Genomic DNA, 27,973 nt, shown 5'->3' on the forward strand with positions numbered 1-27,973 from the left:
GTGCGTATTGAACTCAAGTCTCTAGCCTGAAAGACAAGCACTTTACCGACTGAGCCATTTCCCTGTTAGCCCCTATTTTCACAGTCTTGAATTTTAATTTGTGCTAATTTTAATTTATACTTTCCCAGTGTCTACTAAGCTATTAGTTGTACTCTTCAGAATATTTTTTGTATACTGAACCTTTTTTTTCTGTTTCTCAGCTGATTAAAAGTTCTTTATTCTAGATACACTATCTTTGACGATTATAGATCTTAGAAATGTTTTATGTTTATGTTGTGCTTTTATTTTCTTAATGTTCTTTTTAAGAAGTATGGTATAATATAGTCCAGTTTGTTGGTATTTTTATTTTAAATGTTGTCTTATTATTTGCTTGGATGTGACACCATGACCAAGTCAGTGTATAGAAGAGGTGGTTTATGGGGCTTTATGGTCTCAGAGGGTTATAAGTAGCACGGTGAGGAACCTGGCAGTCATGGTGCTAGAGCAGAGGCTGAGAGTGCACATCTTGATCCACAAGCACAAGACAGACAGACAGAGAGCCCACTAATAGGAATAGCTGTGGTTTTTGAAACCTCAGAGCCCATCTCAGTGACACACCTCAAACAAGGCTACAGATCCTATCAGCCTGTGGGGACATTCTCATTCAAACCACCTCAAATATTTGTTTCTTTTCTTTTTTCTTTTTTTTTTTTTGATTTAATTATATAACCTTAAGTCTTAAGGTTATAGAAGTGTTTCTTGGTTCTTTTCTGCCAATTTATTATTTTATATTTATGTCTACAGTTCACTTGTAATTGATTTTAGTGAATGAGTTTAAATTAATTTCCCTTAGTTGTCCACTTGACCTAGATCCATAAACAAAAAGATAGCCCATTCTCTTCTACCTCTGCCCCAGTTCTGGAGTACCCTTTTGATCCTAACTTATTAACATGTATGTGTGTGTATCATTATAGTTATGAATTCTAAATACCTTTTAATTAACAAGTTTTAATAGCCATGTGTATATTGCTGGTAGAGACCAAAAGAGTGTTGAATTCCCTGAGGCTGGTGTTACAGTTGTGAGCTACCATGAGTGTGCTGGGAATTGAATTTGGATTCTCTAGAACAGCTAGTGCTGTAATTGCTGAATGATTTCTCTAACCCCTCTTAAAATTTTTTATTTATTTGTGCATGTACTTGGACACATGCATGGCGTGGGGTGAATGATTGCATGTGCGTGCGGGCATGCATGGCATGAGGTGAATGATTGCATGTGCGTGCGTGCGGGCATGCATGTCTGTGTGCCTACAGAGTGCAGGCAGAAGCCTGAGTACAACAGAAGGGAGTGTTCTGTCCTTCTACCCTGTTGCTTCTAGAGATTGAACTCACATTGTCTAGCTTGATGACAGGTGCTTTTATCTGCTGAGCCATCTTGCTTTCCTGGTCTCTTTTCTGATGTGAATACAAATGTGGCACAGTAGTGAAAGCTCAGCTTCATTCTGGGCCATCTTTTTCATGGTCTCATGGCTTTCCCATTGAAATTGGATTCTGTATCCAACAATTTCTCCTCAGTATAGAATGGTAAGCTTTCCAGCTGACTTTAAGAATTCTAAATAACTGGTCCACAGGTGTGGTGGTGGCTCATGCCTGTAGTCCTAGCACCCAGAAGGCAAAGACAGGAGGATTCCTGCGAGTCAGGCCAGCCTGAGCTACATGTAAATTTTAGATTAGCCTGAGTGGAACCCTGTCTTCAAAAATGAAGGAAGGAGCTGGGCGGTGGTGGCGCACGCCTTTAATCCCAGCACTTGGGAGGCAGAGGCAGGCGGATTTCTGTGAGTTTGAGGCCAGCCTGGTCTACAAGAGCTAGTTCCAGGACAGGAACCAAAAGCTACGGAGAAACCCTGTCTCGAAAAATAAAAAAAATAAATAAAAAAAAAATAAAATGAAGGAAGGAAGGAAATAGAGAAGAAAGATATGATGTGTATCTTCCCAATCCTTTTTAGTGGTAGAAGTGGGAACAAAAAACAATGGAGAATGTTTCCACTTCTGCCAGAAGAGACTGATAATCCAAACTTATAAAGGAAAAGATTAGTTCTTTGTCGCTGTTCTGTATTCATTTGGGAGTTATTATTTAGCTTATGAATATTAAAAAGACCTAATTTTACATTCCAAAATGATGTGCTGAAATTGATGATTCATCTTATGCGAAGCAATCTTAGAGACCAGAAATCTTTCATTGGATACCTTAGATAGTAGCTGCTGTTTTCTTTGTTTTGCCAAACAGACTTACTGAAATTGGTTTTCTCCTTTTTTCAGATGATAACCTAAATCATATTCTTAGGCAGTATCAAATTGAACATATTTTCCAAGACCCAACTGTGCAGGTATGTGGAATGATTTAAGTGTAACAAACTAGATTGAAATTTGGTTGTAAATATATCTACTTCCTTATGAATTATTGATTACAGTCGATACAAATCCTCAATATAAATTCTACTTAGAATTGTTAACATTTGAAATTGCCTGTAATCTTTAAAATGTTGCTAACTGTATATAGTAGGTTCTTTGTCCATAGAAATTGCTTTTTTTTTCTACCTTTGGAACTAATGTTATATATGTTAAAGTATCTGAGGTCCAAAATGGGAATTCATTCACACTTTGAAACATATTAAAGTGATTTCTCAAGATGTGTATAACTGTTTCAGTTCTTACAAATTATGACATTGAAAACCCTGGGAATTCTGCTTCAATGTCCTGCATGTGTAAGGCCCTGAGTTTGATTCTTATCTTCCTAATTAAAAAAACAGAAATTATGACTGAAACATAAACTAACACAGATAATAATATACATTGATTTTTAATGTTTTCTTCCTGAGGTGCTATTTACTTTTAGATTTACTTTAATTTTAGATTTTATCAGCAAGGTGAATTTATTCTGGTAAATATCTTACAACATAGGTCTGAAAGCTCATTTAAGCGGTGACAGCAGCAAAGACAGATTTTTGAAGTTCCAGCAGTTGCGTGGACGTTACTGCAGCACATCTGCCGGAAGCTGTAGCTGGTTTGATCCTGAATGTGTTTTTAACAGTAATGCAGCAATGGCTGCAAGACAGCCATCAGAGGTGTCTGTATTACACATCACGATTGTAATTATTGGAAACCTCAAAGTAGCAAATCAGTGAGGGACACATCTCACCTTATCATCCCAAAATATCCCTGCGTTAATTCTTAGCGGGTGTAGGTTCTTTTCTACATGTACAGTTTTTATAATCATATAACAGATCTTGATTCCTGTTCTTAATCTTCGTGGCAGAATTGTTTCTGCCTCCTCTGTCCTGTGTAGTCCTCCACAGCTGCCAGAGTCCCAGTACACATCTTGCTTTTCACCATGCACTGTGCAGTAGTGAGAGAAGAGGTGATGTGGTAACATAAAATGAGTGTTGGTCTCCTAACAGCCGTGCCTTGACCATGTGTACTTCATCCCTTGGGGATTTGTGTAACAGCTATGAAGCATGGAGAAAAGTGAACACAGTCTGCAGATTCAGCGCCAGAAGTGGAATGGTGAGGGTAGAGGGGCTGGAGCTGTAAGTAGAGGTGTGTCTGGAAGTCCTAGTGACATACTGGCAGTCCTAACCACAAGGAAAACCTACAGCTCTTGAGAACCTTAAATCCATTGTGGGATTTGGTGTGGCAGTGGCTCCTGCTGTGTGGTAGCCTAGCATTGGAGAAGAGGGCAGTTGCATTGCTCTTAATATCAAAGAGCACTATAAACGAGGCTACTGTTTGAGATAGAGCGTTCTAGAGATGCAAAAATAAGGAGCAGTAATAAGTCGTGAAGCTAGTGGACATAGGGCCTGGTAGAAGACAGGCAAGAGAAGTAGCAGGGGGATGGGGAGTAGGCAGGTATTGATGTGCTAATAAATTTAAGGAGCACAGAGCTCAGGCTGTGGAGGACATAGCAGATAATAGCCCTCAGCACCCATGGCAAGGAGCCAGTCCTGTTGCCAGTGGCTTACAGACTCATGGCTCTCAGATTGCTTGGCCTCTGGAGCCATCTCACGGCAGCCTCTGGCTCGCTACCAGCAGTACTGAGAGCCTTGAACTCAGGTTCAGCAGTTTACCCTGCTGCCTCAGCTTCTTCCTGCTGGGCGGGGTGTGAGAGCCAGAGAATGCTGTGTTCCGTCTAGTCTCCCTCTACAATGTAAAACTTAGTGGTCTTCTACTTTGCCAGCTCTCTAAGGTTACCCGTTCTCCATTTGAACATTTGTCACCCTTTGGTGCAAAAACTTTGGAGACTCTGCAGTTCAGAGAAATCTGTCTAGTAGGTAATGAGCAAAAAGATGGAATGAGAATTTTATAGCATCATCTCTGTATAGTACATAGATTTTTATAATCATCCACAGACAATATTAAGTCCCTTTTTAAGAATCCAAGAATCTAATAGAGAAGTTACAGCACACTGTAAAACAAAGTAAAACTAAATGAAGTTGGAGATTAGAGGCATCCACTGTAGTGAAACTGTTTCACCTACCACATCAGCTCTCCCTCAAGACAGCCTAATTCCACCTGTGGGTGGGAGTGAGACTGTAGTGAGTGGTCTCAGAGCAACAGGAACATGCCAGTAGGGACCTCAGTAATTTTAGAGAAAGGATCTGTGTAACAAAAGTGAACAAAATATACAAAAAGACAAACTAAAAGTTTTTAGAGGTTAAAAACTACAATACATAAGATTTTTAAAATGTAATAAGTCTTCAACCTCAGACTTAAAATAGAAGTAATCTGTATACTTGGAAACACCTGAATTGTCTTTTCAGAGGAATAAAAAAGAAGAGAATGAAGAAAACATTTATGGGACACAACCAAGAAAAATCATATGCAGATTTGTGAGAGTCTCAGGAGAAGGATAAAAAGAACTGCAAAAGCTACTTGAAGAATCAACAAAAACTTATAAAACACCTGAGAGAAATCCAGACATTCAGGATTATATGTTTCCAAAATAGCTTCTACCCCAAAATGGTTTATCTAAGATATGTTGTAATTGAGTGTTCAGAAATTTTGTATTCAGAGAGTTTATAAAACAGCAGCATTAGACAATGACTCACCATATACCAATTAAACTTCATAATATTGTAAGTGAATTCCTTAACAGAGATGTTGTGTGGATCTAATTGGTTTTAATCACCAAAGCCCCGAGTCAGATACGAGGGTTAATGCTGAAAGGTCAGAGAAGCAGAGCAGCTAGCCACCAGTTCTTAACTCTACTGAATCCTCAGACCAAAGGGGTAATCCTATCCCTGTGAAACCTCAGACTGAATCCTGAGCTCCTGTCTCCTCCTGCCTTATATTCCTCTCCACCTCCCTAGTGCTAGGGTTAAAGGTGTAAGCCACTACAGCTTTGCTCTGCTTCTCTTTTAGACTGATTCAACCTCAGGTAGCCTAGGGTGACCTTAAACACACAGAGATCCCTCTGCCTCTGTGTCTTGAGAATGCTGGGATTAGAGTGTATGTCACCACTGTCTGGCCTCTGTGGCTAACTAGTGTGGCTAGCTTTGTACTCTAATCTTCAGTCAAGCTTTATTTGTTAAAGCACAAATAAAATATCACAATATTTCCCCTTTTTGTCTAAAATAAAAAAGTTTATAACTAATATAAAAAAAGTATATGCAATAAGTACAATAAATATATACAATATATACAGGCAATAAGTACATCAACAATGTCTAGTCCATTTGCATTTGATAAATTCAGAGAAAATACTTATCTATCCTATCTTGGTGAGTCCAAAGTATTGTACCTGATTTACTTTTTATTCTAAAAAACTATCTTTTTATATCTCTCAACCTTATACATTTTACAGTTCTTTAGGGAATTTCTTTTCTGAGTCTGGTAAACAAGAAAAACTATAGCTGTCTAGTCTTCAACTCCCTCAGAGACCTGAGAAGGAAATAGTATTAACTGAGTAAGCAGGAATTCCTGTACAAGCAAGCGACCCCAAAAATACAAGAAATGACAGAAACATCTGGCTGCTTGGAGAGTCACCCAAGGTTCCTCTGAAACATTGGGGCATCCATTTGGGGCTTACAGGACTAGAATATTTGACAGACTTTTATGAAGCAGGATTTTTGAAGGACTGTCCTACATTGTCTGGGCAAGGTTTGGCAGTCACTCTCTTTTGTGTCCTGCTTATCCAATTTGGACAACATACTGTCAGCAGTCGAGGCAAAAACACGTTCTGAACTGGATAACAAACGGTGCAGCTACTTTTGCCACAAAGAAAGTAAACTCCATGTGGAGTTTCTTTGATGTCCATCGTCTTCTCCAAAGTAGATTGGTGCTGCCAGAAGTAGATATGTCTGTCTCACTGTCTTAAAAAAGAATCCATGTTATTAAGACATCTTAAATGCCTTATTCTTCAGATCTCTGAAGTGTTTGAAGATGACCCGTTTATCTAAACTATATCTGTTTGATCTTGAAAATATACCTAACATGACTATAAGTTTGATTGTAATAGGTAACTAATTTCTAATCTGCATTACCTTATTATCCTAAATAGTTGGTAATAATAACTTTCAAGGGCTAGAAATTTGCATTACATTGTTAAATGACTTGAATAGGTACAATACCTTGAACAAGATTAGAAACATATGTACAGTATGTTCTAATAAAAATAATCTTAAATTTGTAGCAATATACAAAAATCCATATCAATGTAAAATATTTAAAACTAGTAGTTGCTATTTTGGTTTATAAGTAGATTCAATAATCTACCTTTTTATCCTATTTCTATATTACCCCCTTTTCTTTTTAGAGTAGATCCAATAATGTACCCTAATATCCTATCATAATTACAGCCTTTTTTTCTTTTCAAAACAAGAATCCTGAATCTACTCTTTTTTCAGCTTTTTTTCTTGACCATTACCAATAACAACCTGAACCAACCACTCTAAACAATGACAAATATCCATATTGAATGACCAAAACCCACCTGTCCTACCTCTTGGGAATGTGGGTATCATGTTCTTAAGTTTACTTTCTGCTGTCTGGGGGTGACAGCATCTTTAGGGGATCCTGAAAAGAAAAAGTTTGGGTTAGTTTTCAAGACCTGGGAAAGGTATCATTTGTTGTCCAGTCTCTGTGTAGTAGGAAAGGGCAGGGCTTGTCTCAAGTCCTGGCGAAAGCAGTCTGTGAGGCTGGACCATCTCAGCTAGCCATCTCGAAATTGTTCTGAGCAGTTTGTAGTCCAAAGCTGATCTTTAGGTAGCGGTTTTCAGCTTAGTGGTATTATCATCATCCTGGTGAAATCGTCATAATTATGGGACCCCATCATCCTTTTGGAAACTTCAGAGTTTGCTGTCAGGCATGGTCGTGGTTCACTGCAGAAAACTTATATAGACTCAAACCCAAAATTATATACAGGAAACTAAATCTAGGAAGCCTTTTTTTAGAATTAGTACTCTATATAACCATTAATATCATGAAAAAAATTAAAACATATATATATACCTATATTTAAATATGTTTTAATTTTATTTAATATATATTTAAATATTTTTAAATAAATGTCTATATAAATCTTATATGTTTTGTGAATATTTATACCTTAAGAAAACTTTTAAAGAGTTAAAATAAAACCAAAGGATTATGAGATTAGTAGCAATAAAATAGTTCCTCAATTTGGTTCTTCTTCTATTCCATATCAGGTGGCTCTTCTGACAAGAGACAATGATTTTGGATTTTCCTTTAACAAGCATGCTTGGGTTTAGAGAAGGAAAGAGCTACATTCCAACTCCAAATTTTTTAATTGGACTGATACTACAAAAAAGACTATTTGTATTATATGTCTGTAGAGAACAGAAGAAACATTTAAAAAGATTTATGAAATTTTATTTTGTTGGAAATGTGATATACCAATAGGTCAATTTACTCTTTTCTTGAGACTTTTTTTTCTGGATAATTTGTCCCTTTTTTTCAGATGTCTCATTTGTCAAGTGGTCTTCAGATTCCTTAGCTGGATACCTTTATTCTCCTGAAGAGACAGAAACAAAACCTTCCCCAACCGTAATTTTGGGGAGACTCCTATCTGATCAAATGAAAAGCATTTACTAGTCATATAAGTTAGTTTAGATTGAATGGTCACCCCTGATTGGTGACCTATCAACTCTTCTAATCAAGAAGTCTCTTGAAGCCGGGCGGTGGTGGCGCATGCCTTTAATCCCAGCACTTGGGAGGCAGAAGCAGGCGGATCTCTGTGAGTTCGAGACCAGCCTGGTCTACAAGAGCTAGTTCCAGGACAGGCTCCAAAACCACAGAGAAACCCTGTCTCGAAAAACGAAAAAAAAAAAAAAAAAAAAAAAAAAAAGAAGTCTCTTGATTCATATAAAATCTTTATCAATTTTATTCATGGTTTCTCCTGTTTTTTTTTTTTAACCTTTTAAAACTGTTCTATCATCCACAGAGTATGGTATTTTACAGTAGGCAGTAGGTTCTTCAGTTGCTCTGGAAAGGAGTTTTGTCCACAATGACAGGAGACAACTGACTTTGACATGGGGCCTGCGAGAAGCTTTTCTTTTTTTTTTTTCAGAGTAGATTCAATAATCTATCTTTTTTTTCTTTTTTTCATATTTTTTTTACTAATTAATTAATTTATTTAATTATTAAAGATTTCTGCCTCTTCCCCGCCACCACCTCCCATTCCCTCCCCTCCCCAAATCAAGTCTTCCTCCCTCCTCAGCCCAAAGAGCAAGCAGGTTTCCCTGCCCTGTGGGAGGTCCAAGGACCACCCACCTCCATCCAGGTCTATTAAGGTGAGCATCCAAACTACCTAGGCTCCCACAAAGCCATTACGTGCAATAGGATCAAGAACCCATTGCCATTGTTCTTCAGTTCTCAGTAGTCCTCATTGTCTGTTATGTTCAGCGAGACCGGTTTTGTCCCATGCTTTTTCAGACCCCGGCCAGCTGTCCTTGGTGAGTTCCCGATAGAACATCCCCATTGCCTCAGTATGTGGGTGCACCCCTCGCGCTCCTGAGTTCCTTGCTCGTGCTCTCTCTCCTTCTGCTCCTCCTTTGGATCATGAGACTTCAGTCCAGTGCTCCAATGTTGGTCTCTGTCTCTGTCTTCTTTCATCGCCTGATGAAGGTTAATATTCAGGAGGATGCTTATATGTTTTTCTTTGGGTTCACCTTCTTATTTAGCTTCTCTAGAATCACGAATTATAGTCTCAATGTCCTTTATTTATGGCTAGAAACAAAATATGAGTGAGTACATACCATGTTCATACTATAATTTCTATATCTTTTTAACTACGTAGATTCAGTAATCTACCCTTATATCCTACCATATCAACCAGGTAGAGTGGGATGGTTTATTTCAAGTAGAACAAAACTATCAACCAAGAATTTACTTCTCAAGACTGTCCATTAGAAATAAAAGAGATAAAAAATAGCTGAGAGACTTCATAACTCTCCAGCTGCAACGCTGATACAGACAGTTCATTAGGCTGAAGTAAAATAGCACTGATTGTCACCGTGTTGAACTATAAGAGTAAAACTTACATACAAGAATATCTTGTTATTGGGACTGTGATATTTAGGTCACTTTTAATTCTTGTGTAGAACTTAAAGGCAGAAATGCTAAAAGTAACTTTACAATTGCTTCCTGAAGGATACATAAAAGCAATAATTTGTGACTTGGAAACTTTAATTGTATGGAAGAGAATAACAATACAAACATTTTGTACATCATTCTAAAAGGTCAGTTATAAATGCTTACTCTGAAACAAGTTTGAGATGTTTTATGCAGGCCTTGTGCTCAATACAAAGCCAAAGCACTTAGGAGATACACAAATGATAGAGAAAAGAATCAAAACACACTTTTTATAGAAGTCATTAATCAGGGAGAGAAAGCAAAAGAAGCTGAGAACAAAGGAACTTCAAAACAGAAAATAGCAAGATTGCATTAGTAGTATTGACATTAATTACTTGTGAAGTAATTCTCCAGTCATAAGACACAAAGTAAGTGAATGGTATTTATAAGAGAGTCAACTGTGGCTTAAAAGTAAAGGGAGGGCAAAAATATCCCTTGCAGATGGAAAGGAGGACTGGGACTTGTCCCGCACATCCTGTTGCTGCCGTGTCATGGACATCCTGTAGCCCTGGGTCTGCAGGACTGCCTACCCCCACCTGTGCGCCAGCAGATCACAGATGGGGTGGATTTGGAGTGGGTCAACATTTAACCTCAGGTCCAGGCCTGGGCAGTTGCAGGGTTGGTCAGTCCACAAGCTCTCCCCTTCACCACCAGGGTGAGTTCTCCAGCATTGCTCTGGCTAGGTCACCCCTTGCAGCAGTGAGCAAGAGGTGGGGTCTGTTCTCGTGGTCTCACAACCTCAGGATTGGTTCTCCCACACCCATACCTTCAGGGCCAGCTCTACTGTGTTGTCCAGGCGAGGTGTAGAGGTCACTCCCGAGTGCTGCAGCCGATGAGGGGCAGGGATAGCTCTCCTGCCTTTATGACCTCTGGACCAGCTCTCCCATGAGGCAGAGGGGGCGGATCTCTTCCCTGCCCATGCTGCCACTTGACAGATGAATAATGGCGACAGCTCTCCCACCTGCCTCAGGCATTGATTGGGGTGGGGGAGGCATCTCTCCCCAGCCCATGCTGCCATTTGGCAGATGAGGGACAGGTCCAGGTCTCCCAAGCTCGTGTTCTCCAGCAACATATCTGTGCCCTGTCAACAGGATCAGCTCTGTTGTACTACCCAGACAGGGTTCCAGGCCTGCTTTTCTTCTCCAGCTGGAGATAGTAGGGGATGGGGGAGGACACATTTCCTCGTCCCACCACACTGCAGACAAGAGAGGCAGTACCAGCTGTGCCCCTGTCATGATCTCAGGGTGAGGCACAGGGCTTGTTCTAAAGAGTTGGGTCATGGTCCCCACCTGCTGCAGGTGTCGAGGGGTGAGGAGAGGAGGGCATCTTTTCCTCACCCATGCTGCCACCGTGGCAGATGAGAGGGGTGCAATCGGCTCTCCCGTTCTCAACCCCCACAGGACGAGCTTACCTCTGCCCCTTTGAACAGTGTCAGCTCCACTGTGCTGCCCAGGTGAGGTGTCCGGGCCGTCTCTTCTGAGTGCTTCAGCTGATGAGGGGCAGGACCAGTTCTCCCTAGTGTTGCAGCAGTGTGGTGTGAGGCTAACTCTGTATAGCCCTATCCTCTCTTCCTTTCATGGTATCAAGGACCACAGGCCGTGACTGCATCAGGGCATGAACCTAGGCATGGGTGGCAGCAGCCCAGGCCCAGACATCATCATGTCACTTCTTCAGATACGCCTGTGTCCACAGGAAGTGACCCGTTCTGTTCCCCTCCCCATAACACCATACATTTCCTCACCATAACAGTGCCCCATCTGCCCAGCACCAGAAGGTGCCAGGTGGGCCCAGAATGCAAACTTTCTTATCTTCATGTATGCAATACCTCTGTATTGGTTATGTCATTATACTACAGAAGGTCCCCGGGCGACAGTAGTTAACACACAAGCTTGCAGCCTTTGCTAATGTGAAAGTGATACACATTCACATCTTTTCTTGAATTAATAGGTGGTACAGTGCAGCAGCAGTGGGCCCAACTTCTCAGCCAGCTGTGTAATCACAAGTCTGCACATACTTTGCATGTCTGTGTTCCTCAGCCACCATGTTATAGGGCAGTGTATAAAATGCATTTTTAGCTTTTCTCGTTTTCAGCCTCAGATGAAATTGTCAGCCACCTTAAACTAAGGAATGTCTATATTTATATTGTGACTTAACAAAACGTTTCCATTGAGGAAAGTTGCCCAAATTTGCCTGTCATTATTTCCTACAATCCTATGTGAATCCACAGTTATCTCAGAAAGAAGAAAGTTTAATAAATACTTTAAACTCATACATTGGAACTGCATTCATTTATTGTAGAAAAAGAGCAAATTAAATTCAGCTTTTCTTCTTTTGAAGAAAGGGAGTAGAACTTGACTGATGATATATGAGCATAAACATTAGGAAAAATTACAAAAGTAAAAAGATTGGTATTAAAAAGAAAGTACGCAAATCGTTTTCAAAGATTAAAGAAAATGACTGTTAGTGTTTGAGAAAACTACTGAATTTCTTTTGAGTGTTATCTTCTTTCTAGGACTTGGTGTATTCTATAATTTACTCTAACATATATTGTATTGTGTGGTGTTTTCTGGGTACATGGCCAAATATCTGTATATAATAATAGCACCACATGTTCTTCAGCCCTTATGTCTCCCCAGCACCTGCTCACCAGAGCTTTAACAGCAATAGTAAACAGCCTTGTATCGTTACTGAGCGTAACGTAAGCTTCCTTTGTGCACCACAAATAATGATAATTAGTGTTGATGGTTGGTAGATAGTTCATCTAATAGAAATTTTTTTATAGTTCTAATTGGCCAATTTTTATCCTACATGGTTAAATTTACCAAATGCAAATCAGCTTTTTTCTTTCTTCTTTCTTTGTAAAGTTTTTTATAAAGTTATAAAAATTTTAATGACGTTTAATTTTAGACCTGTTTCAATTTTAACTAGAATAATTTGAGAAAACATTTTTAAATGACTATTTTCTTTTATAGACCAGCATGTCCAAAGATGGCAGAGGTGACATACTAGTAAACTCAATTGATGACCAAAGGTAAAGCATTATCAGATATATACTATTGCTTGCTTGATCATTGAAAGAGTTCCTTTAATTTAGGGATGTTTATTTTATGGTCTGCTGTAATTAAGCATTAATGACATGCTATTGAGTTCATAAAAATATTGGTGGAGTCTAGAAAACTGGATTATAATGGAGGATGATCTTACCTTTCCTGCCTGCCCCCAGGAAAAGACAGTACTATCTGGAGCATCTTTGATTTGTTTACAAGCAAACCCTTTGGAAAGTGAGGCTTCCTGTGATAGAAGCCAGAGAAGCTATTTGTTATCCGTCAGTCCTCAGACCTCTCCTCCTGCCCCTTCCACACAATCAAGAAGGTTTTAGTCCAAAATATTACTTGTGCTAAGGTTAAGAAAGCAGCAAACTATTGATTCCTACTAAGCACAAATTTCTATTTTGGGATTTCTTTTACTTGTTAGATCTTAAAGTAAATGGAACTGAATACACTGTAATTTAATTCTGTATTTTCCTACAGTTGTTTACCTCCTCTTATTGCTGAGTATGAGAAACATCTGGAAGAACTAAGCAGACAGCTGACCTGTTACCAGGTATGAAGTCATAATCACTAAGCTTCTGTGTGGTTTACTGTGAGAAGAAAATATAAAAGTTTCATTCATTTCTAAATGTGTATAGGTAGACATTATCTTCAGTATTCTTTTAAGCCCAGTATTCCATTGTTCTTGCGGTCTGGCAGAGGCATCTTTTCAAAACTTGGAGCTGTGTCCTGATTGCATTATTATCTGCTTGTATCTCTGCGCTCAGAACTGTCTCAGCCTTTCATACCTTACCCTTATTCTACCCACAGTTATCACTGTTTGCAGAATGGTTTTCCCCATTTTCAGATCTATTTCTGCCAGATGCCTTTATCTTGTGTCTTTTAGATAATACTAACGTACTTCCAGTATAGGCTTAGATTTTAGTACATGTTTTTCTATTACTAGTGGAAGTTTATTTTAAGAATAACAGAAATAAGCTCAGGAAGCTGTCTATAGGCAGATCTGTCTCAGGGTGTCTGAGACTAGGCTCGTGAAAAACTAAAAATAATACAGGATTGTTATTACAGTTACCCACATTTCATTTCCTTGAACTGAAATAAATGTCTTTTACCTTTCCTCCCAAATTTTCTGATACCAGAAAAACAGTATAAATATTTCATTTTTATAAAAGAGTTTTTATTTGGGGGGTGGTGGTAGCGCATGCCTTTAATCCCAGCACTCGGGAGGCAGAGGCAGGTGGATTTTTGGGAGTTTGAGGCCAGCCTGGTCTACAGGAGCTAGTTCTAGGACAGGCACCAAAGCTACAGAGAAATCCTGTCTCAACACCCCCCCCAAAAAATGAGTTTTTATTTTTCAAATTAGCTTACAAAGTAATAGATTTCCATAGGGAGTTTTCCTACATGCTTTGTTTTTATGCATGTAGGAAAACCCTAGCTCTCCTAGCTGTAGCTCCTAGCTCTCCCTCCATGTGTACTGCACTTTCCCTTAACTCCTTTTCCCAGCTGTACACTTTGGCCCTCGTGTTTCCTTTTCTGCTTTTGTTGTTGTTGTTTTTCTCACTGTCTTCTCTTAAAGTTGCTGCTGCTGCTGCTGCTGCTGCTACTGCTTCTTCCTAGAATGTATAAAGAATTGTACAAATTAAACACTAAAAACAAAGCTGCCAATCAAATAATCTTCAGGTCTCAAATGGAAGAAATACAAATGGCAGATAAATATTTAGAAGTATTTCTTAAGCAGAACTTCTGGGTGTCAGGCTAAGCCCACCTGCTGACAGTGGCTCCTCCTTATTAGAGCTTGAATATACTAATGATTGTATTTGGCTTGGATACCAGACCCTGAATCAATTCACTAATGGTAAAGAAAGCAGGGTTAATTTGATGCAAATGTGAGAAAGCACAATAGCTTTGTATAAAAATAACCCCTAGAGACTGATTTTCTCAGAGGAAGAGATTCTGTGTTGTGCCTTGAAGTGTAACACATAGTAAGCCTTGGCGCCCTTCCGTCTCTATTACAAAATACCTGGGAAAAATCAACTTAAAGGAGGGAGGTGGGTTTTAGCAAATGGTTTCAGTACAGGCTACCTGGCTTTGAGAAGAGAGAGAATGTGATAGCTGGAGAACATGACGGAGGAGGCTGCTCACTTCATGATATCTGGAAAGCAGCAAGAGGAGAAGGGTGCTGTGACTAAATAAGTGCTTGGAGGGCATATGCTGGTGACAGGTTGTCTCTGAATTGTCCATGAAGCTATGGATTAATTTGATGATAAAGTTAGAGCCCTTATAATGCAATCTTCTTGCAAGTTCCAACCTCTGAACATAAGCTTTCAAACCTAAGGGGCATTTTATACACAACCTTAATATATATAGGCCTTTGAATATCTGGTAAATCCCAGGGCTTAAGGGAACAAGAGAGAGCTAAATTAATGTTTTTACAGTGTTAATTTGTTTTTAATTAATAGATTGGTATATACCTTTACTAAGAGAACACAATGCTTTCAACTCCTAAGGATAAAGTTAGGTATTTTCTTTGCATAAAGACTTCTATAGACTTTTCATTTCTATTGAGATTTATTGGGTTGCCAGCCCCCTAAACCTTTATCATCCAGAAGGAACACTTACAGCAAGTGAAAAATGGCTGAAGGGGTCTGATGGTGAAAGGAATGAATCAGCCATATATAGTTCCAGTGTTCTCTCTTTCCATGTTCTCTTGTGTCTGTTATTTGTGTCTCTGTGGTTATATAAACTGTAAACCACAAGGTTTCCACACAGTCACAATTAACAATTCTTTGGCAATAGTAAGGATACCAGGCATGCATTTCTTAGGGCCAAGACAGATAAGGCTGGCAAAAACAAATACCTATTAGCTTGGGTGCCTGCTAGCTTACTTATGTCTCAGAGGGAGTGTGCTGTGAAACACCCAGGCACATCCGAAAAGGGTAAATAGAGGAAGAGCTATGACCTCTAAGAGGGGGGAGAGGGACTTTGTGTGTTAACTACATCTGTGTAGTTATGTAATCTAGAAGTTTGTAATTGATAAATGTAGAAAAAAGGGAAAGCCGCAATGCTGCGCATTCTCTGCGCACTTCTGCTTACTTCCAAGCTAGCTGAGAGCACAGCACACAGCGTTTGTGGTAACCATGGCAACTAGCGTAAACCACAGGAAGAAAACGGATGGCACTTGATCCGCATTTAACATTTTCACCAAATGCTTGCTGATTAAAGGGTTTCTCTTAGCACTGGATCAAGGTGAAAAGCTGCAACTATGTAGTAGAATCGGTGTGGGGAAAGGCCGTCCGGTCACAGTACAGAAGAGTTATGCCCAATATCGATTCATACACTGCTGAGGTTTTTGGGGGGGACAAATCCCACTGTGGAAAAGGAGAGCATTATGAATGACATCACAAGGGATTTAGAGAAATGACAGCAACTATTCAAAAGACAAATATTTTTTGTTTTGTTTTTTATTTATTTATTAAAGATTTCTGCCTCCTCCCCACCACCACCTCCCATTTCCCTTCCCCAGTCAAGTCCCCCTCCCTCGTCAGCCCTAAGAGCAATCAGGGTTCCCTGCCCTATGGGAAGTCCAAAGACCATCCACCTCCATCCCGGTCTAGTAGGAGGAGTATCCAAACTGCCTAGGCTCCCAGCATTGTTTGTAATAGCCAGAACCTGGAAACAACCTAGACAAATATTTCTAAAGCTTTGCAAATTGGGTTTCCTCCACTGGAATGCTCGTGATTGCGCCAGCGGCACTCTCACTGTATAATGCTGTGCACCACAGCATATTTCCAAGTTTGTTTCTTTACAAACCTATAAAGTGACAGGGTAGAGCCAGATTCTGATTCTATATTATTTTAAGACAATTCTTAAGTTAATTCATTTCCCATTTTTTGTGATGTCTCTTTTAGCCTTTGGCTATTTAAACTTAAACCAACCACAACAATGTCTTTTTTTCCTTTAGATAAGCAATTAAAGAACAACAGAAGTCCTTTTTGTGTAAATGGTGTTTTAGTTTTAGGAATAACAAATCTAAAGTTTCTGCTGAATGCACTTTCTGAATTGCTGTGATGATGTATTGTGTACTTCAGTTGTTGTTCCAGAATAGCTAGTTGTCTGGAAATTAAACTCTCTTAAAACCTCTTATCACCTATCTGGTTCCTGTGTCTCTTTAATGAGCTATTTTTCTGAAGTGCTTGCCTTAAATTTCTCCTCTGATGTTCTTACCGCCTGTGGGTGATTACTGACTTAGATATAGGAAGAAACTACACTAAAAAGCCCAAGAGTCTTCAATGATAGTAATAGTGTTATATTTTTAGAGAGAGAGAGAGAGAGAGAGAGAGAGAGAGAGAGATGTTGGTATCTACTTTTAAGAATAGTTCGTCTTTGCTCGCATAGATATAGTTAATAAGTAGAGCTAATTTTAAGAATTACAGATATACTTGGGCATAGTGGTGAGTGCCTTTAGTTAGTCTCAGCACTCAGGAGACAGAGGCAGTTGGATTTCTATGAGTTCAGGCCAGCCTGAGCTACATAGAGAGTTCAAAACAGCCAGGACTACATAAAGTCTCAAAACAAAAACAAACAAACAAACAAAAAAAAAAACCAACAAAATCTAACACATTGAAAGAAAAAAGAATTACAGATGTGACCAAGAAATAGTACACCTTCAAAGCAGGAAAAGCATGCTGTAATTCTGTGTATAAAGATTCCCACCCCCCACCCCACCAAAATCATGTATAGTAGGGAAATTTTGATGATATAAGATCTAAAATCTACTGTGTAGATTTTCTTTCCTTCCCAAATAATTAAATATTTTCAAGTATTTTATGGTAAAGTCCTTGATGTGACTTATATAATATGCTTATATATGTATATATATAATTCTTATACTTATATAAGAATGTTATATATAATATATAAGTATTCTGTATAATTATTTGCAGTACTAGATATTTTTCAAGGGAGACTGTCTCTGCAAATATGATCAATACTCAGTTATCTGGTAGTACATTAATTCATTTTAGTTTGACTGAAATCCTGGCCTAGCCGGAACTTGGGAAAAATTCAGCTTTGATGCCAATTTTATATTAAAAGGTGGTTAGTGATTTTTTAAGCCAAGCTGCTTTGAGCCTCTCTGAGTGGGAGAGAGACAGACTTGGAGAGCTGCCTATTCACACATCTCTTGCCAGGTCGGCTTCAGGCTTGGCTCTTCTCCTTTGCCCTAGAGTACCCAATCAAGACTGATGGATGTATTTTGAGCTGAGTGCACCTTTGTCTTAAACATGTATTTCCATGACCAGCTCTTATTGAAAACTGACTCCTTATTTTTCCCAGTTTGCTTTTATTAAATTCCCTCTTCCTTTCCCTTTGAATTGCTAATAATTTCTCTGTTATTACCTCAGAGAAAACCAGTGAAACTTTCATCTCATTCTCTTTACAATATGGATTATAACCTTCATTGTATTTTAGTTAATGAGTTTTTAAATCATCTAACCTGCTAAATAATAAACCTTGTCTGTTTACCATAGTAACATTGTTTAGAACAGAGTTCAGATAATTACTAAGGGTGGTAGAGAGTGAATAAGTGCTAAAGAAGACCTTAATTTTCTTTTTTCACCATTCCCATTTTACCTCTTGAAATAGGAGAAAATATACATATTGATATGGGCTTCCCCAGAATAGACGAATTAATTAAGATATAAATTTAAGGTATAGTGATCTAGTGATCAACTGGTTTTTTTGTTTGGTTGGTTTGTTTTTTTTTCTTTTTTTTTTCTTTTTTTTTTTTGAGACAGGGTTTGTCTGTGTAATAGCCCTGGATGTCCTGGAACTCACTTTGTTGACCAGGCTACCCTCAAACACCCAGATATTTACCTACCTCTGTCTTCCAAGTGCTGGGATTAAATGCATATACCACCATGCCCAACTCAACTGGTATTTTTAGTATAATGAAATTTATCTTTTTTTGTTTTCTTGGATATATATTTTTAAATATTTCTCAATTGTTGCATAAAATGTTTTTATTTATTTACAGTCTGTTGAAAAATGAATGTTCTATTATGTTGGTATAATTGTTAAACTATCTACATGTGATACTGCTTGTTAAATGTAATGAATAAATTTTATCTCTAAATATCAAAAAGTCTGACTGCTTACATGTGAATTGAGTGCTAAATGGAGATCTAATTGTCTCGAGAATGTATTACTACACCGTGTTTTATTCTTGTAGAAACACATGGGCGAGATGAAACTACAGCTTGAAACTGTCGTCACTGAAAATGAAAGGTAAATAGATTAGCCAGTTGGTCTTCTGTGGCTTTAGGTAACTTTCATTTTGTTCTTTGATACACGGAGTACAGTGATTTAGAGTGCAGACTCCCGAGCTTAAATTTCTGTTGACTGTTGGCTTCTTTAACTGTGATGTAAAACAGGTTATTTAACTTCCTTGAAAACACAATCTCTTAGTACATGTCCTGGTGCTTTGGCTGTTAGAATCTTTCTGCTTCCTCTTCCTTTGTGTTCCTTTAGTCTTAGATACAGGGGGAGTGTTAGAGATGTGTCTGGGCACCTCACAGTCAGTTTTCTGCATTTTGACCAGTTTGTAGCTTCCTATAGTGGTCTCTATCTGCTGCTAAAAGAAACTTATCTGATCTACACTGACTGTGTGTATAAGGATAAGTATTTAGAATGCAGCTAGAGATTACACTGGTTTAAGAAAGTGGCAGTAGTGAGTTTTCTTCTAGGTTTCCTGGCCTTGCCTGTCTTAGTTGGCGAGGTTTGTAGTACTGTCTGAGTTTTTCCTCCTATAGAGCAGGTCTTAGGTACAATTAGGATCTGTTGGTTACTCACAAGATAGAAGCGCTACTATTTCACCTTTAGGGATGTGTTAAATACTGGTCATTGTGTTTTATAAGTACCACAGCTGGATAGAACTGTTGATTGCCCCACCCCTTGGTAGCTTGCATAGCACCTCCCAGTGCTTGCAGCTTAGTTTTATCCCAGTTACTTCATGTCATGTGTCCAAAATGTGTATTGTTTCCAGCATTAGAGACATAATTCCAAATTCTGGAAAGCAACTCAAGGAGAATGCCAATAGCCTATGTTGTTGGGATGGGGTGTCCTTCGGGTTCCCTGACCAAGGTTTCAAAAGGAGAATTCTCATGTTTGATACTAAGGTTTCTGTTGATAGACTGTGACAAAAGAACATTTTTCTCATGCACTGACTTTAAGAAATAAATAGCTTGAAATTGGACACATAAATACTTTATAAATATTATAATACAATAAGTATAAATATGTGTACTAGGAAACACTGATTCTTAAGAGCTAAAAATGTTGCCAACTTTGATGCCTCCATCTCTGATTTCTTTCTTGTTCCCATCCTCATTCCCTCTACCAAGTAAACACTAGATTGGATTCTCTTAGTAATATATTATTTAGTTGCATTTTTTAAATTATAAAAATCATATCCAGTATTTTGGGACTTAACACTCTTCACTATCGTGCACGGGTATGAAAATTTCAAGAGATGAAACTACCAAGTTATAGATTTATAATTGGATGTCAACTTAATGTATAACTTGTCTGTATCAACTGGTTTACATTTTCACCAGTGGTATTTTTAATTCATGTTGATCTATATTTTCTGGCAGTAACTCTAATTAAACTTCTTAAATACTATTATTTTTGCTACTAAGTAATATCTCCTTGTGATCTTTACATTTTTCTAAATACTGATGTTTGGCCATTTTTCTTATACTTTTCTCATGAAATGTTTATTCATCTCGTTTCTCAAGTCTTTATTACTTATTTTTCTTACTAAGATATGTCTGTCTCTTTTAATTGGCTCCTTTGGTAAAATTTTAATCTTTTCTGCACTGTCTTTGAGGATTTCTTGAATATATAGTTTTAGACCGTCAGGTACTATATAGATACAGAAATGCGAAGTATAAGTAAGAGTGCCGATTGTCCATTGCAGCATCCTAGATAATAGGTATTTCAAATATGCATTCCCAGACTGCAATGCGCTTAATGAAATGATTTTCTGTTTCCGTCTTTAAACTTTAAGGTAGCTGAGTCCCTCACTCCTTTCTTTTCCTGTGGTTACTTTGTGTTGTCTCTCCACTAGTGTGTCCTCTCTCAGCATATTAAAGAGAATTTAACTTGGCTGATCATCAAGAATATTTAAATTTTATTCTGTCCTGAGTTCACAAAAGTTAACGTTAGAAACATGAAACTATAGAAATTTGATATATTTTTCGTTGTTGACCAAAAACAGCATGGCCGTGACGGCAGGTGGGGTGCATTTTTAAGTCCTAAAATCATTCAGTGTATGGACTCTTAAGGTTTGACTTTCTTTTGTTTGTATTCTTCCATATTATATAGTAGTTTATATTTTATTGTTATGTCCATCTTAATGTACTTGTGTTTAAATGAATTCATGTTGTTCTAGTTTGTTTTTCATTGCTTTGATAAACACCATAATCTAAAACAACTTGGGGAGGAAGGAGTTTATTTGACTTAGAGCTCATAGTCATCACTTAGAGGAAGCAGCAGAGGCATTCGAGTAGTTCAGACTCCAGAGTCAGGGAGTAAAGCAGAGATCATAGAGGAGTGCTCCCATGGCGTGCTCAAGTCTACTGCCTCATACACCCAGGACCACCTGCCCGTGGCGGGCACTGCCCTCTGTGGGCTGCCCCACAAGCTTGCTAACATGGCCAATCTGATAGGGGCGTTTTCTCAATTGAGGTTCCCTCTTCCTGGAAGATCTCAGCTTCTGTCAGGTTGGCAAAAAAAACTAAATAGCGTGTGTTCTTTAGAATTTTATAAAGTTCCTATGGAATTATATCTTAATTTTAACTATAATCATTTTGTTTCTTTAAAAAGTATTTTTTTATTAATTCTCTTCTAATTTTGGAACCCTCTTATATTTATGCTGTGGATTCTTATTAAATTTTATAATTGCGTAAATTTTTACATTAGGTTTAAATTTTTCATTCATTGTGTTTTTTTAAATCTATGCTTTTTTAGCTTTAATGTTCTTTCTTAAAGTAATTATTGTTAAACAAACTTTTAATATCCTAGTAAAGAATATTACAGTGAATATTTTTCATTCACCAATATACTTAGGTTGTGCTTGATTTTTAATGTCCTGGAAAGACAGGACATTTTATGGTATAAAGATACTGTTTAGTTGTCTTGCGTATTTGTTTACAACACTCTTTCTTTCATAAATCTAGTCTTTAAAATCTCTGTGTAGTTAAAAGTAATGTAATGATGAACTGCTAACGGAAATCTAGAACCACATATCTTTTGAGTTAATGTTAAGTGAAGCAGTAAAATAGTCATAGTTAATCTTTTTTCCCAGCTTGATTTGATTTAGAATTTAGATTTAAAATCACACGTTTTAAGGGCTGTTATATCTGAAGGCTTATCCAGAGAGGGACACACTGAATATGCACAGCAACATCTCATGAGTTCTGGACTGAATAAGGAGGGAAAGATAGAAAGCCAGAGGAGTGCTGGCATTCCCGTTTCTTTGTTTTCTTTGATCTACTTAGAGTTGAGCACTAAGCCTTATACATATACTCCCATGGAACCACCTGCTTCATGCCTTCCCCACTGTAGTATGGTCTGTACATATGTACATCATGAGCCAAAAATAAACCGTTAAGTCCTCTTGTCAGGTATTGGTCACAATAACAATCAGAGTAAATATTCACAAATATTTGAGTGCTTATTAAGTATTGGGCATTTTCCATTACTTGTTCTCACCCAGCACAATTCCTTCCTCTTCCCAAATAGTCTCTCCTATTTTTATGCCTTACCTATTTCTTTACAATCTGAATTTAACCTGGAATATTATCATGATGATGATCTCAGGGTCCATTCATTTTGTTCCTTGAAGCTGAGTAAAATTTAGCTTATATGCTTATATGTCATCTGCTAATATATGTGTGTGTGTGTTGAGATATATATATATATATATGGGTTGATTCCACATCTTCGATGTTGTAAATACAATACAAATGGATATACAAGTATATCTGCTGTAGGTCCATAAAAATATATCCTCTGGAGTGTTATAGCTGTCTCATACGATAGTTCTGTTTTCAGCTTCAATTAGTGGCTGCACTAAATTATATTCTTACATCCTTGCCAACATTTAAGAAAAGTAACCCTGTCTCAAAAAAAGAAAAGAAAAAGAAAAAATCATGTTTTTATTCACATAGTATTTAATGGTTATTTCTTCTATTTTCATTTTGAAGTCTACTTAAATGGTTTGGTATGAAGAATTTTGTGTGACCCATGTTGATTTAATGACCCTTCTAATGGTGATTACACTGTTGTTATTAAAATGAGTATAATGTTAACTGCTTATTGCAAAGGTTGCACAGTAAATTAAAAGATGCCGTTGAAAAGCAATTGGAAGCCCTTCCCTTTGGCACAGGGATAGGAAATGACATCTGTGCAGATGATGAAACCGTGAGGAACCTTCAGGAACAATTGCAACTAGCCAATCAAGTAAGTGACATATTATTTTCTAAGTTTAAAATCATCAGAAATATGTGTTAATCTTTGTTTTACTTTTTTACTTTTGATATTATAATTATATCATTACTTTCTTCTCTTCCCTTTCCTACTCCAAATGCTCCAGTGTACTCTTCCTTGCTCTCTTTCAAATTCATGACCTTCTTTCGTTAATTGTTGTTACATGCATATATGTATATACATATATACTCTAAATATAACCTGTTCAGTCTTATAATGTCATTTTTATATATAATTTCAGGACTGACATTTTGATATAAATAACAAAATTTATATCACTTGATTTTTCTGTGACTTAAAACTTGTAGTAAATGCCCTCACTATTAGAATTGTATTTTTAAATATATTTTATTTGAATAATGTGACATTTGAACATTTTTGTCCTTTAAGAAGAATTAATGTTAGAAGAAAATTCTAAAGAAAGGAATAATCAGTAGTTTAATTTCCTTACACTAATATTTTTATATGTTCTGATACCATTTTCAATTTTCAAAGATTATAACATAAATATCCTTCTAAAATTATACTTTCTCTGGCTTTATTTCTTCCTTCATAGTTTTTGAAATTTCTGGCATTCTGTGTCCTGTGTATTTCATTTTTCAGTGTCATCATTTTTGTGAATTTGTACATCAGGAAACTTTATTTCACTTTATAATTTTACATTCCTGTGTCTCAAACCTTGTATGAGGTTGAATCTCTGCTCTTCTACTTTGTATCTCTGTGTGTGAAAAGTCTTTGGACCTCCCTATGATGCTGTCAAGGAGTGGTGGGGGTCATTTGTACATTATTTGAGTGCATGTTATTCTTTAGTAATTATTTTATAGAAACTTAAAATTCAATATATATTCTGAAAGTATACTCGGTATGGACCAAAAATGCCTATCTTTAAGCTCTACCTTCTCAGGAACACGACAAGTAATTCCCTAGTTTTCACCTGGAATGCCAAAGCTTAGACTTTAGAGACAAAGAATGTGAGTTACTTTTCTCTTGTTATGATCAAGTGCAATGACCAAAATCAACTTAAAGAAGATTTATTTGACTTATGGTTCCAGAGAATTAGGCCCCATAATGGCAGGAAAGCCATGGAGGCGAGCATCAGGAACAGGAAGCTGAGAGATCTCATCTCAACTACACACAGGAATCAGAGGCCACAAGCTAGAAGTGAGATAAAGATAGAAACCTTCAAAACCCTCCGCCAGTGATGACTTCTTCTAACAAGACCCATCTCTTAAAGTTTCTATAACCTCCCTAAACAGCACCCTAAACTGAGAACCAAAGTCCAAAGACAGGTGCCCACGGGGGACATTTGTCATTCTAATAACAACAAAGAGAAAATGTTTTGTTTTCCATTCGTAGTCCAAACTTGGTAAGGACCCTAGGCAGTTTGCCGGTGGTCTCAGTGGGTTACTGTTAGCTTTTCTTAGCCTTTTGGTTTTAAAACAATACCTGGTCCCCTTACTTTAGTATCCTACAGTACTTTTTTGTGAGATGTATCTGTCAGTATTTAGTCTACTGTAAATTAACAGGTTTTATTTTTTGAATAATGATATAAGCATACTTTGTAGCAGCCCTCAGCACAAAAATGACATGTCATATACTTTAGAAAATTCCACTGTGATGGCAAATGTCTTCCTATTGTTATGAACATAATTTTGACCTCAACATCGTCTCAAAGTCTTAAACCCTGAGCTCCCTTACCATGCCTTGGTAAGACTGTATTAAAAAGTTAATTGATAGCCGGGCGGTGGTGGCGCACGCCTTTAATCCCAGCACTCGGGAGGCAGAGGCAGGCGGATCTCTGGGAGTTCGAGACCAGCCTGGTCTACAAGAGCTAGTTCCAGGACAGGCTCCAAAACCACAGAGAAACCCTGTCTCGAAAAACCAAAAAAAAAAAAACAGTTAATTGATGAATTAAAAATAATCTCAGTATAAAATGCCAAGTGTAATAGTGTTACATTATATGTAACATACATTTTGTGATTATAATTTTGCTAAAAGAAAAACTTAAAAAATTGTATCCCAGAAGCACACTTATAAAAATTGTATATGCATGAAGAGAGTCGACCTTTATAAAGATGATTATATCCAAATAGTAGTGTTAATTAATTAGCAGGGCTAATACCTATAGTTCTAAGTAGTTTTTTATTGTTTCTGTTTTCCATATTTTCTTAGTTTTCTGAAATAAGCACTTAACTCTTTACAGTCAGAAAGTCATATTGTACTTTCTCAGAAGGACTTTTCTCCTTTAGTAATACCAAGGCTTAATTTGTACTTTTTTGTAGAACAAGTAGAATAGTTTTTATATGTATTGCTGATAACATTAATTTTAGCTATTAAATCTAAGTAAAATTTCTAAATAAAATTTTAGTTTTTAAATTTGTTCTCTAAATTACTATTAAGATGTTTAAATCACAAATATTATTATAGACCAGTCACATGCCACATAACAACCTTTCTGTCAGTGATGGACTACATACTCCCTATGAGTACATACTCCCTATGAGTACATCACCTGATTGTAGTCATTGTAGTTTGTGTTGCGTATATCTGCAATGGTCACATAATGGTTAGACTCCCTAAGAGTACATTTCTCTGAAAGTGTCCCCACCTTTAAACAGTGCTTGACTACTGTCTTCATATATATATTCTAGTTTTACTTTGTAACTTTGTAAGAACCTAATAGTAAAAGAATGTGATACATTTATACTATCATTTAATAGCCTGCTGATACTGTAAAAAACTACCAATTTTTGTTGTTCTATAGGAGAAAACGTGGGCTCTGGAACTCTGGCAGACTGCTTCTCAGGAGCTGGAGAGTGTACGGAAACTTTACCAGGAGCATATGACTGAAGCCCAGATCCATGTCTTTGAAAATCAAAAACAAAAGGTAAACTCAGGTTTCATGATTTTCTTAAATATTGGTCAGAAATCATAAAAATCATGAAAAGAAAACTGTTTGGGGAAGAAATTCCCAAGTCTCGTGTTTTTTAATTAATTAACAATGAATGTATCTCAGGTGAGTAATCAAAGTGTCACAGTGCTGTTGTATTTTTAATGTGATTAGAAATAAAAGGTGTATTAGTTTTGGGAAGAAGTATAAGATTGTTTTTTTATAAAATGACCTCTGAAGTTTTAATTGATTAATTTCCTACCTTTTTTGAAACTAAACAAAAATTGGTCATTGAGTTACAGTTTTATCCTAGGAAGAAGGCTTAGTTATTTGATATCTTCTGTCTAAAACAAGAGTGCTTTTACGTTGGCCATCTAGCTTTTGATATATACCTTTAGAAACAAAACTGTTTCATAAAGACCACCTGTCCCATTGGGAAAGCTGCCTTTGTTTGTAGGGTTTCTGTCCTGCCCGGTTCCCGCAATTTAAGTCCCAAAGAAGTCACACAGAGGTCTACATTAACTATAAACTGACTGGCCCATTAGCTCAGGCTTCTTATTAACTCTTATAACTTATTTTAGCCTATTATTCTAGTTTATGTTAGCCACATGGCTCGGTACCTTTTTCAGCAAGGCAGTCATGTCTTGCTTTTTCTGTGTAGGTGTCAGGACTGACAGCAAGCTTTCCTCTTCCCAGAATGCTCCTGTTCTCCTTGACCCGCCCTACTTCCTGTCTGGTTGTCCTCCCTATACTTCCTGCCTGGCTACTGGCCAATCAGCATTTATTTAAAATATAATTGACAGAATACAGACCATTCTCCCACACTATGCCTTCATTGTTTTTCTATTGATTCTTTTACTGCTACGTACACTTGAGTACAATGGCCAGCTTATACTTCTGAGCATTTTCTGCCATTCTTAAGGAGTATCTGTTTAAATAAGTGGGTTATCTTAACTCTGATTTGTTAATTCTTCAAGTTAAAGTTTGTGAATATTCTTATCATTATAGTGAATTTCTGCTTGTATAATCACAATGATACTTATATGATATTCTAGTTTACAAGATATCTTTTTAATTTTTATCCATGCTATGGTTTGAAATAACACATATAATCTGACTATAGAACTTGTACTTCTGAGGTCTAATATAAACCATTTTTTTAATATTTTAGAGATTATTCTTTTTTTAATTTATTTATTAAAGATTTCTGCCTCCTACCCACCACCACCTCTCATTTCCCTCCCCCTCCCCCAATCAAGTTCCCCTCCCTCATCAGCCCTAAGAGCAATCAGGGTTTCCTGCCCTGTGGGAAGTCCAAGGACCACCCACCTCCATCCAGGTCTAGTAAGGTGAGCATCCAAACTGCCTAGGCTCCCACAAAGCCAGTATGTGCAGTAGGATCAAAAACCCATTGCCATTGTTCTTGAGTTCAGTAAATTCTTCAAAGCAACAGCTAAGCCCTTTAATTATTATATTGTTTGCACATAAGATCATTCTTGTACTGAAGTTATGTCATTTAATTTTTTTTGTAAATAACTTTGCAAATAATACTTCGTCTCTCTTTTCCTAGTTACCTTTTAATTATTATTTTGTTACTAGTTGCCTTTTAATTATTACTTTGTTATCTAACATGTTAACAACCTGTTCCAAATTTATGTTATTTGTAATGTTTAAAAGGACCATAAGATACCATTGCCTACTTTTTTAAATTCTTCAAATCATTGAAGGTTTTTTTCTTATTTATTTGACTACTGAATTCACATAATAGAAGATATAATGCTGATGTCACATAAATTTAAATATATGGTTTTGGATCTGATTTTAGTTTTATTTAAAGTAGTAGTTTTATTTAAACAAA

The 27,973-nt window shown here is 37.2% G+C and overlaps 1 protein-coding gene across 2 annotated transcripts in view; it reads left to right on the top strand.

Annotated features, from left to right (window-relative positions):
* The window catches only part of Sclt1 (sodium channel and clathrin linker 1), a 99,939-nt gene that overhangs the window by 3,495 nt on the left and 68,471 nt on the right, over positions 1-27,973 (top strand). For both annotated transcript variants that reach the window (XR_009056279.1, XM_057756971.1), the window contains exons 2-7: positions 2,296-2,363; positions 12,597-12,655; positions 13,155-13,227; positions 18,904-18,959; positions 23,063-23,198; positions 25,990-26,112. Coding sequence is in view for 1 of the 2 variants with exons in the window: in XM_057756971.1 (XP_057612954.1) it covers positions 2,296-2,363; positions 12,597-12,655; positions 13,155-13,227; positions 18,904-18,959; positions 23,063-23,198; positions 25,990-26,112 (515 nt within the window). In the remaining variant the exon portion in view is untranslated. The remainder of the gene's footprint in view (positions 1-2,295; positions 2,364-12,596; positions 12,656-13,154; positions 13,228-18,903; positions 18,960-23,062; positions 23,199-25,989; positions 26,113-27,973) is intronic.

Source organism: Chionomys nivalis, chromosome 24, assembly GCF_950005125.1.
Source record: "Chionomys nivalis chromosome 24, mChiNiv1.1, whole genome shotgun sequence".
In the NCBI taxonomy this organism is placed as follows: Eukaryota; Metazoa; Chordata; class Mammalia; order Rodentia; family Cricetidae; genus Chionomys; species Chionomys nivalis.